The sequence below is a fragment of the Echeneis naucrates genome, chromosome 6, assembly GCF_900963305.1.
Source record: "Echeneis naucrates chromosome 6, fEcheNa1.1, whole genome shotgun sequence".
Lineage (NCBI taxonomy): Eukaryota > Metazoa > Chordata > Actinopteri > Carangiformes > Echeneidae > Echeneis > Echeneis naucrates.
Window position 1 is genome coordinate 14,422,965 of NC_042516.1, and position 13,504 is coordinate 14,436,468.

Consider the following 13,504-nt stretch of genomic DNA (forward strand, 5'->3'; position numbering starts at 1 on the left):
CCCGCCTGTGTTTAACTGCTAGAAACAGTTATTGTCAAATTATAAACACTGCTAAAGTAGATCAGACTTCTGTTTAAGTCAATAATGTTGAACCCACATTCTTTATACCACAGAAGTATTTGATTCATTGCCATTTTGAGGGGATTTGGTGTCACAAGAATGACATATAAGCAAAGGCATTCTCTGAATTATCTGATGAATAAAGGCACATAAGGTTTCATCTTTCATCAAATGGTACATTTTTATGAATGTAGTTGCGTTAAATTAATGAGAAGTGACAGGAAATCTGGGGTCAGGTATATTCTTTTGTTTTATGTGTTTTAACACAAAACATGAAGTTACAACACAGTAGACTCAAAACAACTGCCTATAGGTAAAGGACTACATGAGGGGGCCCACTGATACCTATAACAGCAAACAGAGTATATATATATATATATATATACTTACAGTACATACACGCACTCACTGTTGGAGCACATCCTACCATTGTCCTCTAGGTGGCGCGGTTTCTTTGGGCATTTTCTTTGTTTTTTCCATCTCTCGCCTGCTGCCTGTGATCTCTATCATACGGCTGCTGACTATTTAAAAAAAAACCTTTTAATGATGGCGGAGGACAGTGAATCCGCGGCCAGTCAGCAGAGCCTGGAGCTGGACGACCAGGACACCTGCGGGATAGACGGAGACAATGAAGAGGAGAATGAGCATATGCAGGGGTGAGGATGGCCTGTCCGGTCCGGATGGAAACGCAGTAATGTTATTTCGGGCAGCCAGTTTGTGCGCTGCCTGTTTGTATGTGTGCTCGGTCGGGGATGGCTAACGCAGATGGCTAGCGTTAGCCAACTAACACGCTCAGGCTGTGTGTCGCAAGGCCGTCGTTTCAAGCCAGAGGGGGAGTTGATTTCATTGTGATTGGAGCCTTTTTTTTAACCGTGTGTCTTCTTGTTAAACAGAGGCAGCTTTCTGTCTGAATGGCACGATGACAGCCAAGTGTTACCGCGGACCGTTAGTTGACTAATGCTAGGCTAGCTCAGCTGTCATTCGTTGCTATGGTACTGTAGCTAACGTTAGCTTCGCTGCTTTGGATGTGTGTGTGTGTGAGCGGAATCAAAACAAAGTCAACCATGCTCCGTTTTTCTTCGTGTCTGTAGGAGTCCAGGGGGGGACTTGGGGGCCAAGAAGAAGAAGAAGAAGCAGAAGCGGAAGAAAGAGAAGCCGAGCTCTGGGGGGGCCAAGTCTGACTCTGCCTCTGACTCTCAGGAGATCAAGGTGCGACCATCAGCCACATGAAATGTGCACACACGCTGTGAGGAAAGAGGATCAAACCCCAAACTACAACCCACTGACCCAGAGGAGTCACCGGCAGGCTGCTGGTAGAGCAGATCAAGGGACTGCTTGAGGGGGAAGGTTACTTTTCCCACAGCACATAAACTACAACCCAAGAGAAGCCAGTTTGACTGTAACTGTGTGAATGGGTTATAAAACACCCGTCTAGGCATAGACTGATGTTCATGGTGGACAGTAATCGTATGGTTATAGTGCTGCTTATCGTCAGTCTACTCTCTACTGTCATCAAAATGGTACATTTCTTGGGATGATACTGTTTTGATAAATCTTATGCCAAAAATAGTAAAGCGTCATGGTAAATGGTGTGAGTAAATGACGCACTGATTTAAAAAAAAAAAATCTAAGCGTACTAAATTCAGGTTTACTTTATGCATTAAAAAGTATGAGAAACTATAGCTGTCTAAAAATACTACAAATTAAAGAAAGAAGAATGACCCCACAAGCTCAGACTTTAATAATCAGCTTTTCCATGTTCTGGGTAAATGTCACGTCCTGAATTAGATCAAAATCAGGACAAGACTCAAAGCAGAGTCGTGCTTTGCAAGTAAAAATACTGACATTAATAGTGATTGATAAATGTTTGGGAAAATTCTATTGTTGGTGCTGAAGTAAAAGTTTTGGATGCCTTATGCTGTTGAAGCTTTAGCTCAAGCAGAAAGGAGGATTCAGTGACACAGTGTTGTGTGCTCAAATCTGAAGCAGCAGCCCGTGAGCATAGTTTTATAAACTTAGAGTGATAACTATAAATGGCTTACACTCCATATTTGGTTAAATACCCCAGGAAGAGGAAGAAAAAAAAGTAGGATAGGGTTGTGTGACCACACGATTGGTTCATTAAACATAAACAATGAAATATGAATAAATCTGCCCAAGTGCTGATTCTTAGAACAACAAACCCCTTGTTACTGACTCTCCAAGGTTTGCTTATATCAACCCTGGCACTAGTTGTATCAGCAGAAACCAGCAGCTGTGTCTGAAGGAGCTGTCTGTGTGTCTCAAGGCCTGTACATTTTTACGCAGTAGCTGGGGCCTCAAAGTGACCACTCACACTGAGTCTGAGTGTGAATTACATAAGACATTTTCTTTATAGTCTATTGATGCGTATTAGCTGTCTTCGTGTCACTGCATGTCCTTGTTTTGGTGTAAGGACCTCACTGTCATTTTCTTGTCATCTTTCCTTTTTTGACATGCAGAACCCTGGCTTGCCAATTCAGAAGTTGCAGGACATCCAAAGGGCCATGGAGCTGCTGTCCTGTCAAGGTCCAGCAAAGAGCATCGATGAGGCAGCCAAGCACAAGTACCAGTTTTGGGACACTCAGCCTGTGCCAAAGCTAAGTAAGTAAACTAGTAAACTATAATTTACTTAATATTTGAAGAAAAACTTGTATTCGCCGTCAAGATTCTTGAACAATGTTTGTATCTACCAGTGCCATCTACTGGTTTTATTTTGTCATAATATTTCCTGTTTGAATCTATTGTTCCAAATCCCTGTCAGTTGTGAAGTACAGTGGGGATCCAGACATGCTCACTGGCCATGATTGCCGATATTCTATAGAGCTGTTACCATGACAACTTTGGCCAAAGAGTCAGATCTGTGCAATATGAAACCAACAGAAGAAGATGATTTAAAGATGATATAACTATCTGAGTGATGCTGTCAGCATTTATGCGTTTTCTTTCTATTTCCTTCTGTGTTGCTTTTGTATGGTGTTTGATCAGGATCAGTGCTATTTAAGCAAAATCCAGGAATAAGAACTTTCCAGGTCTGTCATCAAAAAAAAAAGAAAAAAGTGATCTTTCTGTGCTATTTTTGCAGATGAAGTTGTGACGAGTCATGGGCCGATTGAAGCTGACAAAGAAAACATCAGGCAGGAGCCATATTCCTTACCTCAAGGCTTTATGTGGGACACTTTGGATCTCAGCAATGCAGATGTGGTGAGTACAGTGTTTGTCTCATACACCCAAAACAAGAAATGTATTTTATAGAAATGTTACAAAAAATAAAAAAACTGTCTGTGTCTTTTTCAGCTGAAGGAGCTGTACACACTGTTAAATGAAAACTACGTTGAGGATGATGATAACATGTTCAGATTTGATTACTCACCGAGCTTTCTCAAATGGTTAGCTCTCAAATCAGTTGTTCTGATAAACTACTCACCAAAGTCATAAATATATATAGTATTCAACTGTTGGCTTCCTGACTAAGCATTTCCTCCCCTTGCAGGGCTCTGCGTCCACCTGGCTGGTTACCGCAGTGGCATTGTGGAGTGAGAGTGTCCTCAAATAAGAAGCTTGTTGGTTTCATCAGTGCCATCCCTGCAGATATACGGATCTACGACACGTGAGCACTCACAGCTGCTTGTACACATTTTGGTGAACTGTGCAATGAGAGAGCACACCCTTTCACCCTAATGCACAATCTATTTTGGTTTCTCTGCTGCTCCAGGCTGAAGAGGATGGTAGAAATCAACTTCCTGTGTGTCCATAAGAAGCTGCGTTCAAAGCGTGTTGCTCCTGTGCTAATCAGAGAGATCACACGGAGAGTGAACTTAGAAGGAATATTTCAGGCAGTATACACAGCCGGAGTTGTACTGCCTAAGCCTGTGTCCACATGCAGGTATAATGTGAAGTATGAAAACATGAAACACACAGCATGGTCATCTAAAATCCATGGCCCTAACCCGAATGCTTTCTTTCTGGTTTTCCTTCGCCACCTTTTTGCTCAGGTATTGGCATCGCTCTTTGAACCCTAGAAAGCTTGTGGAAGTTAAATTCTCGCACCTGAGCAGAAATATGACCCTGCAAAGAACCATGAAACTCTACAGACTACCAGACGTAAACACACAGCATTTTACACTCTGGGATCTCCCTTTATAACACCTATAAATAGAATGAAAATTAAATTGACTTTTTCTCTCACTCTTCACTCTTTAGAGTACCAAGACTCCAGGTCTTCGGCTGATGGAGAGGCGTGATGTCCGCCAGGTCACTGAACTGTTAGAGAAATACCTGAAACGTTTCCAGCTTGCTCCTTCTATGGGAGAAGAGGAGGTGGCTCACTGGTTTTTGCCACAGGAAAATATAATTGACACATATGTAGTAGAGGTACGTGGAATCAAGTTCCAACCTTAAATTAACTCAGTGTTTGTCTGTTGACTCTTCTCACTTGCTGATGTGTGTCTCTCTCTTTTATGTCAGGGTGCAGGTGGTATACTGACAGACTTCACTAGTTTCTACACACTCCCCTCGACTGTGATGCATCACCCTCTCCATAGGAGCCTGAAGGCTGCTTATTCTTTTTACAACGTTCATACACAAACCCCGCTACTGGACTTAATGAATGATGCACTGATCCTGGCTAAACTGGTAATTATAATCGCTTTTTGCACACACGTGGCACTGCCCAGAAAGATAAATAGGTCTTATCAGTTATTACCTTTAAATTAACAAAAATGGAACAATGCACAATCCATGCTTCCAAAAATAAACAAACATTAAATTAAACCATGACCAAGATTGAGGTTTTTTTTTTCTTGCTTATCTGCAATTCATTACAGCATTTACTTTGTGATTGTTTGTTCTGTGTGTTTAACAGAAAGGTTTTGATGTGTTCAATGCCTTGGATCTAATGGAGAATAAGGTGTTCTTGGAGAAGCTCAAGTTTGGCATAGGAGATGGAAATCTGCAGTATTACCTCTACAACTGGAAGTGTCCCCCCATGGACCCTGACAAGGTCAGCTTTCACCACATCAGCCATCAGTCAGGATCCTTGATGAAGGATGATGTTATTTAGTATAACCTATCCAGTAGTGTCACAGCCTGCATATGTTGCATAAAGATTTAAGCAGACTAAAATAGTAGTGTGAAGTTAATTCACTCTATTCCAGAGATCCTTAGTTATGAGAAATTATGCTTCATAATGATTTGAGGGCAACTGATTTAGCAGTAATATATTAGCAGTCAGGCACACATGTAATTCTTGTTTTAACTTTTATGTATTAAGATTAGTTGGGTAAATAATTTTTTGCTTTCGAGACCTGTCAGCTCATTTCTCCTACTGTGTCACAGTCAACTTAACACTTAATGTTTAGTAATAATGTAGATGTATCTTTTTTATGTTTACATGTAGGAATCCTTGCTTAAAACTAAGTGTGAACTATCTAAATGAGCTAAATTAACCCACAGGATTAGGTGGTTTAGTTCACTGTCATTAGTATATGAGCTTTAGAAGTTCAGTTGAAGAATTTGGGGTGAAATTAATAATATTACCTCTTTTACTCTATTATAATATTAGCAATATTTGTTCTGTCATTTAGTTAGTTTGGTTAATTGAATTAGACAAATAGTTTCCATATTTTTTAAGTAGCAACTTCATCTATCATTCACGTCATCTAACTGCAGGTGAATTTCTGTTTCAGGTTGGCCTCGTCCTTCAGTAGCAGGTTTCTTCATGGCTGCTACACAAAATACTGATTGAGAGGTTTTTCCGTGACCTCTGCCTATTCTTTACCTGGACATACAGGTAGCCCAAGCTAGACAATGAGACCTACAACCGTTACACCAACCTGGTGACCGGGAGATGGTTCACCCGGCACTTATGTCATCAAGAACATTCTCAGTTCACCTGGAGGTGAAAACTCTTAAATCATCAACATCCTGAATGTGAAGTCATGCTATGCCTGAGATACTCATACAGTACAATGCTCCTGACATGAACACTCACATTTAAAACCAACAATTTGACTTTCAAGAGGATGCCTTGACATTTGTGAATTTTTTTAGCTTTTCCTCATCAGACGCTCTGTTACAAGGGACAGGCATGTCATTTGATTTCATGGGCATGGAAGTAATGTAAATGATAATCAGCTAGTAAATGTGGTTAGATATAAATAGGGACTTTTCTAATTATGTTCATCCTGTCCAAATGATTATTATTCCAATCTGTTCTCATATCATTGTGTTCTGAAGTGTCTCTGCTGGCTGTTTTGGAGCCACAGTAGAAAATATATTTCTTTGATAGCTGACATTGAAGATTTTTTTCCCTCAAGCATCCTGGAGAAAAATATAGTAACATTCAAATAATAAACATTTTCATACACATAGAAACACTGTCAAATAACACATACACAAAAGGAAGGATTCATTCTGTGCATTGATATACATGTTTTTGTTAAAAAATATATAGCTACCTGTACATTTAAAGCCAGATCATATTTATTCCTGTAGTGTGAGTTTGGGGTTTGGGAGGGCTGATCCAAAGTGGGTTTTTTTCCTCAAAAGTAGTGTAGATGTCATTAAGTTTGTTCAGACAGTGTGGGTTTAAATGGTTTTTGAAAAAGAATGTATTGCATCATTGAAGCACAATTTATGAGTTCTTAAACAAGAAAAAGGATCTTTAATGGTCAGTAAGTCCAAGTTTCAACAACAGATGGGCTGTGGTACATAGTGTACAACCTTATGTTCTGGTAATATGTGCAAAGAATGGGAGCTTTTTTTGCATTGCAAGGCTGTTTCTAGATCTGATGTTTTAACAGTAAAACACTCAATGTGTTATTTGGTTATATTTACTGATAAAGTCATTGCATGCCAATGGTTTGATGTGTACATAACAAGGTGACTGGATAAGGAAAGGTAACCTGACAAATTAAGGAAATTGCAGTGCAAATTTAAGTACCAAAGGCTGCACAAGTACACAAAGGCACCAATTAAACCTTTGATGATAAATTTATTTTTTTTATTGCATTCTAAACTCTTTGGTGGTCAGTATTTTTGGCTAGAGACAGTTTTATAGTGTAGAAATGGGTTATTTGCTTTGAAAGAGTACACATCCTCACTTCAGTCATGTTTACAACAGTTAAAAACATGGTTGTTTTTATTTCTCTGATTTACCATGGGCACCCGGATTCACTGGCAAAGAATTTATCACTTCCAACTTTATATACCCAACTATAAAGCAGAAAATAAGCTGTCTCTCTAAAACCGCAAAAGTGTAGTTGTAAGCATTTATGAATATATGTGTAGGTAACCATCCATCCACTCACCTGAAGGAAGGTTGAGTGTGTTTCTTCATCAGACTCAGTTCAGTAAAATCAAGAGAATTGAGCACAACACTAAAAGGGTCTTAGAGAGTAATTCAACAGCATGCAGTCAGAGTACAGTGGCTGAATCAACAAAAGCCTGTATCAGTAACCGCATCAGTTTAAAATGTGAGCTTTTCTTGTTTTTCCTGGTGCGTTTTTGATCTTTGTCAATTTATTTTTTGGTACTGTGTTTTGTGTATGAAAAATATACTGTAGGTTTTTTTGTGTGTGTGTGTGTGTGTGTGTGTGTTGTGCAGCTAAATGCGTGAAACTGTTCTGATATTCATAATTGTGCTTTGCAAAACATCTCAAGATAAAATTCTTATCCTTTTTCTTTCCAGTATTTCCCTAAAAGTTTCCAGTAATATAGACGATTTCAAAACAGATTTTAAGTGTTTAGAGTATTTGACAGTTTCCTGTTATGGAAAAGCTTTTCATAGGTCACTTACTCAGAAAGGTAAAAATATTTCTAAATTGTCTCTTTACTGAGTTTACATTTGATGTTCCTGTTCACGTGGCTCTGCACAACTTAAGAGGCAAAGGCTGCTGCCATATTTATTGTTGATTTTTCGGTATGTGATGTAATTTTCTTCTCATCTTGTTAGATCAGCAAGAAAAGTACAACAAATTGACAGTCAGTGCTTCAGGGTTCAAAGGTTTTTTTTTTTTTTTACTATTAAAAGGTTTAATGAGAAGTTACCAGGATTCCTTTGACACTGAAAATTGGTTACTGAGTCAGCGGTGTGCCTCATGGATGTTGTCACAATGTGTTGCCTGCAATGAATGAACAGTGAGCATGTCATTTTTGCTGTTGTGTTGATTTTTAGCATTGATGCTACTAGCTACACCCTTTAGTGAGAACTCAGCCCGAAGTACCTGCCTTATTTAAGATTTATTTTTATTTTTTTTAGATTTTGGGATGGGGTGAGGGGGTGTACTTTTGAAATGATATACAGCTTTCTCTAACTGAAGAACAATATTTTTATTCAGATCCATTGTAAGCTGTGAAAAAGCTGAAGAACTTGTACCAGCATCATTTAGACATGACCCCATGCAAATAACAATCCGTTTCAATAACACACGTCAGCTATACCAGCATGGATGTTTGACTGAATAAACTCACGTTAAAAAAGGAGCACAAGTGACGTGCAAATTTTTGTGTTGTGCTTTACATACTCTGAAAACAAAACTGCATTGGTATTTCATGTCCAGCAAATTTAAAAACAATTCCTTCATCACACACTGAGTAGGTTTAATTTTGGAATGTAAAAATCTAATTGTCCCATATTCTTAATTTTTCTGGTCAATTAAATTTTATATTTTGCTAAATAAATGAAAGACATTTCAATGATCATGATGGTATATAAACAATATACATGCTAAAGATTTTTTTCTTTCAAACCATACATCCATTGGTTACTAATCATAACAGGAGAGCGAGGAGTAAAGATTGATTTGCTTGCAAAAGAATAGTAGTCAAATCCAAACCACTCAGTTCTGCTCCCATTTTAATTTTTAGTAATGTGCTGGTATCTTGGCAATAGCATTATGTCTCATCTCAGCATTTTTATATGATCATTATTCTTAAAACACAAGATATTGAGTTCGTTCTTTCTGACGATAACAAAGCAGCCAATGCCACCCCATCTGGATGTCCTGATTGACTATTTAAGTTTCTAGTTTCCTGTTATGGAAAACCCATTGTAAGTAAAATTCAGGTTTTGGCAGACTCATTTGCAAAATGTGTTGATTTGATTATAAACTAAAGGCTGCCTGAAATGTCAGGCAAGACGAACAGTAAATCTTGACACAGGTGCGAGAAGGGTTAAATCAGTATCAAAAAAAGAAGAGAAGAAAAAATTTCATCTTCAGACCTTTAAAATTCAAATACAAATAATAATACAAATACAGGAAAAGTTCCCTTAACATCCAGGTAGTTTCTCTTCAATTTGTCATGCTACGACTTCATCTTTTTTCGTGCAGAGTTGGCAACTATTTTCTTCACTTTGAGAGGCTGCAGAGAGCAGGAGGAGGGAGGCTCTGCGATCTCCTCAGATTCACTCTCCAGTTTCCTTTTTTGGCCACGCTGCTCTCCTGCCTCCTCCACATCAGCAGGGTCCTTTGGTTTGAAGGTGGCAGCTACTCCTGGGAGCCATGCAACAATCATTGAAGGCACTCTCGGTTTAATGGCATCAACGGTATCAGAGAAGATTTCCTCATTCTTAGAGGTGCAGTGTTTGAAACCCAGTGCAAGAACACTTTTCAGCCCCAGCGGCTCTGACACACTCTCACTCAGCCGAGGCACCTGGCAGGCTGGAACACTTCTTGTTGCACTTAGTGCTATCAGGTGATTTGTCATGTGTTTTGGTTTGACTGACTTACATACCAGCACTAGTTGAAGCTCATTTCTCTCCAGAGCCTTTGTTACCTCATTGATGCCAATAGCCAGCTGTCGTCTGGCTGCCACATCTGTCCAGCCATTTTTTGGAGTATCCTGCACTTGAGAAACGGGTTCTGATGAGGCAGCAGCGGCTTTCGGGTCTTTCTTTTTCCTCCAGGGCCGATATACTTTGATCTCTTTCTTCTCAAGACCCATAGAGCTGAGCTTGTCCTTCAGGGTCTTCAGGATGAAATGCATATCTTCTTGGGGGAGTGGGCCCCATGTTTGGGTGAAAGGTGAGGTGAAGGAGGTCTTAGCTGGAGCCTGCCTTTTCATTTCCTTTTTAGCTGGCTTAGATGGATTGGCCATATCTGCTCTGAAATTCTAAAAAGCACAATGTGCTACATTACACATTAGGCCAAACCAATATAAAAAACGTGTTGTCTAGAAACACAGATGTTCGTTTTTAGGAGAGTTTTGTCTCCACTGGATTGTTTATCCGACATTAATTTTCATATCCTTATGAAAACGCAATATAATAACAATTCTTGATAATACAGAACCCAAACATTCTTATCAGGAGGATAGAGCTGTTTTTCTCATTGCTATGATTCCGCACCTTTATAAGTCATAGCAAATAAAAAAAATTATAAAAAATGACACTTGCTCGAGTATTGCACTTAAGTATAATTTGTAGGTAGCCTACTTTCTGTTACGTGCCATTCTGACTACATCTACTTTAACGTTTGGTACCTTAAATATATTTCGATGGCAGAAACACAACTACGATACTTTCACCTATATAAAACGTGGCTGTAAGATGTCGTGTAGCACACTTATTGTTACTTTTACTTATAAATAATACCGGAATACATAGGTCTCGATCGTTTTGTAGCCTCCGTTCACTTATTAACACTATAAAGCTACACGATGCACAATGTTAACATTAAATGTCACTTTACCTGATGTTTAAAGCTGAAAAAGAAAAACCCAAACACGTCTGTCCTACAGATATTTCACATCTTTAGTCCAACAGCATGGGTGACCCACAATGAGCCGCCATATTGTTTGAATCCCGATAACTTTATTTAAAACTCGCCAACAGCGTCACTTAGCCTTCAAGTAGCAGTACCACATTTATGGCTCCACTTGCAGAAACGAAATTGTTAAAGATCCTGATGAAAATAAATGTGAATGTCTGGTAATTATGTGAAAACAGATTTTTTTTTGTGACTGGTTTTTGCCCGATGGAGTGAAATGTACATTTCATAGACATATATCCGTATAATTAGATATAAAAGCGTGTGCGCGCGCAGCCAATCAGATCCTCTGCTGGTCTGTCCTTGTCCACGCAGCACGTCGTCGGTCAGCCGTGCTGCGAGTACAGTTGCACAAAGCAGGAAGGATACCTTCATCTGGACCACGGAGCTGAATCTGCGGACATGTCTTCCAAGGTAAAACGTCTCCTGCTTTCGTTTCCATCTCAGTCACATTTCTCAGCCATCGGCTCCTTCCATCGGAGGTTCGATGTAGCGGGCCTGCGTTCACGCCCTTTGCTCTATTTCGTGTCGTCCATCTTTGGCAGGCTGTGGAGGAGTATGCAGGAAAATCAAATCTACATGAAATGAAACCTAGCATCTTGCTCCTTTTTTGATTGAAAAAGATTTATTAACGGAGAAAGTTTTATCTTGGAGGATTGGGGATAAACAAATGTGATGACAGCTGTTTGACTGCGTGTGAACATTGTTGAATAATATTATTCAGATTTAATCTTTGCAGCAGGAATAATCATTTGCTTGGAGTTTTCAGGGTTGTTGTATTTCCAAAACACCCTTTCTCCTAGGGTCTATATTTAACTTTTGTGTAATGCCCCAGATCTTTTGAAAAGCAGATTAATCAAGTAGACTCAAAAGCACTTGAGTGTTGAATAAAGGCCCATTGTTTATCCCCAGCTTTTGTGAAAATGAGTTTCCTGGGCTCCACACCATGACTTGAATACTGGTGTCAGATTTCTTGTTCAGTGTTGTCTGTAACCAATTAATATGCATATTTTCTAATCTGTGATTACTAAACACTCCCATAAGACCGCTGACCAGTGAGCCTGCTATGGCCTTGTGGAGTTTATTAGAAATACTAAAACTGACTTGAATCTTTCTTTCCTGACTATCTGTAACCCACAGGCAGAGTTTGAGAAGTTGGCAGAGGATGTGAAAAACGTCAAGACAAGACCCACGGACCAGGAGCTGCTGGACCTCTATGGGCTTTACAAGCAAGCAGTTGTAGGAGACGTTAACACCGGTAATACTCAAGGAGAACAGAACCACTTTCATGCATTGTTCCCTAATTTCTGCATCTTTCCCTAACTTCTGAATATTTTTGTTTTCACAATGCTGCAGTGCAAGACAAACCGCCTCAAATTATCATTTGTACCATCCTCCATTATGCTGTTTAACAATGTTAAAACAATAGTCCAAAAGGGCAATGTGCAATGAACACGTAGACACTTGAGCAATCAGCACTTTCTCTTGCGTTTTAAATGGCCTAAAGACTTTGAATTTCCATTGTCAAGTCCATGCTTGTTTTATGTCACAGAACTGTTTTGTAATGATGTTATCTGGTGACGGTGTCTTTATTAAAGAAAGGCAACGCTGCGCCCAAGACAAATTTCCCCTAGAGGGGCAATAAATTTGAATCAACTCTAATCTACTCTACTTGTAGATCGACCAGGAATGCTGGACTTTAAAGGAAAAGCCAAGTGGGATGCCTGGGAGTCCAGAAAAGGTAATATGTTAAAGATACTTGTAGATGTAAAATGAGGCCTGGATATGTGTATTATATTTTAATGACAATACACCCAGTAATTGTTGAGACATTGTACTCACAGTATCTGAATGTCATATTTTGTTCCAATCTGTCTGAAAGATATGCAACATTTCACAAAGCAACGCAAAACCTTGACATGTTGGTGACGTAAAAGAAATGTTGGCACCATTGACATCAGCAGCAGATTTCTGACAAACCACCTTGAGCAACATGCTGCTAACACAGCTAAAGCCAGCAAGAAAATGACTTTTTTTTTTTTTTTTTTTAATGAAGCTATTTGTATTTACACACTTTTTCAGGCATGTCCAAGGAGGATGCCATGTCGGCTTACATCACTCTTGCAAAGGAAGTCATCGGCAAATATGGGCTGTGAAGACTGCGACAAAGCAAAGAAGCAGAATTATTGCAGAACAGAATAGAAGACTAACTCTATACCTAAAACAATGTTGTTGCCTATTAAATAAGTCGCCTTCTTACTTTCAGAAGCCAAAATTGTGCAGGAGAAGATTAACTTTAGATAGTTTTCTTAAAATGTATTGTAATTTTTCCTTGCTATGTAATTTTTTTTACATAGATTATTCTCAGTAATTTATACATTTGAGATTCTATGCACCCTCTAAAGGTAGAGATTACTTGTGGTAGTTGTTCCTGTTTTATCTAATTTAAGAAGTTTATACCTGTAATCCATAAATGTACAGCAATACATAGTTTACCAACTAAATACTGTAAAATGTGAACCTCCTTTCTGCACTAATTTTGAAAATAAAACTTCTTTATGCACTGTGGTTCTTCTCTGTTGGAAATATGACTTTCCTTTACATTTAGTAGAGCTGCACTATTACAAGAAACAACATGATCGGACCAACGCATGATT

The 13,504-nt window shown here is 39.0% G+C and overlaps 3 protein-coding genes across 4 annotated transcripts; 2 read left to right on the top strand and 1 right to left on the bottom strand.

Annotated features, from left to right (window-relative positions):
• The first annotated feature begins 565 nt into the window (after positions 1–565).
• Positions 566–8,775, top strand: nmt2 (N-myristoyltransferase 2). The gene is made up of 12 exons (XM_029505261.1): positions 566–716; positions 1,152–1,269; positions 2,541–2,682; positions 3,164–3,282; positions 3,376–3,467; positions 3,572–3,688; positions 3,794–3,964; positions 4,074–4,182; positions 4,282–4,452; positions 4,546–4,713; positions 4,943–5,080; positions 5,766–8,775. The coding sequence occupies exons 1-12, from the start codon at positions 604–606 to the stop codon at positions 5,784–5,786; spliced, it is 1,479 nt and encodes a 492-aa protein (XP_029361121.1). The 5' UTR covers positions 566–603; the 3' UTR covers positions 5,787–8,775.
• rpp38 (ribonuclease P/MRP 38 subunit) lies at positions 6,837–10,885 on the bottom strand. Its single transcript, XM_029505262.1, has 2 exons — positions 10,770–10,885; positions 6,837–10,191 (listed from the first exon to the last, which is right to left on the bottom strand). The coding sequence occupies exon 2, from the start codon at positions 10,174–10,176 to the stop codon at positions 9,385–9,387; it is 792 nt and encodes a 263-aa protein (XP_029361122.1). The 5' UTR covers positions 10,177–10,191; positions 10,770–10,885; the 3' UTR covers positions 6,837–9,384.
• An 85-nt stretch (positions 10,886–10,970) lies between these two features.
• acbd7 (acyl-CoA binding domain containing 7) lies at positions 10,971–13,415 on the top strand. Of its 2 annotated transcripts, XM_029503843.1 has the most exons (5): positions 10,971–10,997; positions 11,163–11,261; positions 11,988–12,105; positions 12,526–12,588; positions 12,930–13,415. In XM_029503843.1, exons 1-5 carry the CDS (start codon positions 10,986–10,988, stop codon positions 13,001–13,003), a joined length of 366 nt encoding a protein of 121 aa, XP_029359703.1. In that variant the 5' UTR covers positions 10,971–10,985; the 3' UTR covers positions 13,004–13,415. The 2 variants fall into 2 exon arrangements, with proteins under 2 accessions (XP_029359703.1, XP_029359704.1); XM_029503844.1 differs by lacking the exon at positions 10,971–10,997 and having other exon boundaries at positions 11,134–11,261.
• Positions 13,416–13,504: the final 89 nt, after the last annotated feature.

Excerpts from the sequence above, each read along its gene's own strand:
- nmt2 (XM_029505261.1), top strand. The coding sequence starts at position 604 with ATGATGGCGGAGGACAGTGAATCCGCGGCCAGTCAGCAGAGCCTGGAG. Across the intron at positions 717-1,151 it reads GAGAATGAGCATATGCAGGG|GAGTCCAGGGGGGGACTTGG; the intron begins GTGAGGATGGCC and ends TCGTGTCTGTAG. Across the intron at positions 3,689-3,793 it reads GATATACGGATCTACGACAC|GCTGAAGAGGATGGTAGAAA; the intron begins GTGAGCACTCAC and ends CTGCTGCTCCAG.
- rpp38 (XM_029505262.1), bottom strand. The coding sequence starts at position 10,176 with ATGGCCAATCCATCTAAGCCAGCTAAAAAGGAAATGAAAAGGCAGGCT.
- acbd7 (XM_029503843.1), top strand. Across the intron at positions 11,262-11,987 it reads CTGCGGACATGTCTTCCAAG|GCAGAGTTTGAGAAGTTGGC; the intron begins GTAAAACGTCTC and ends TGTAACCCACAG. Across the intron at positions 12,589-12,929 it reads TGCCTGGGAGTCCAGAAAAG|GCATGTCCAAGGAGGATGCC; the intron begins GTAATATGTTAA and ends ACACTTTTTCAG.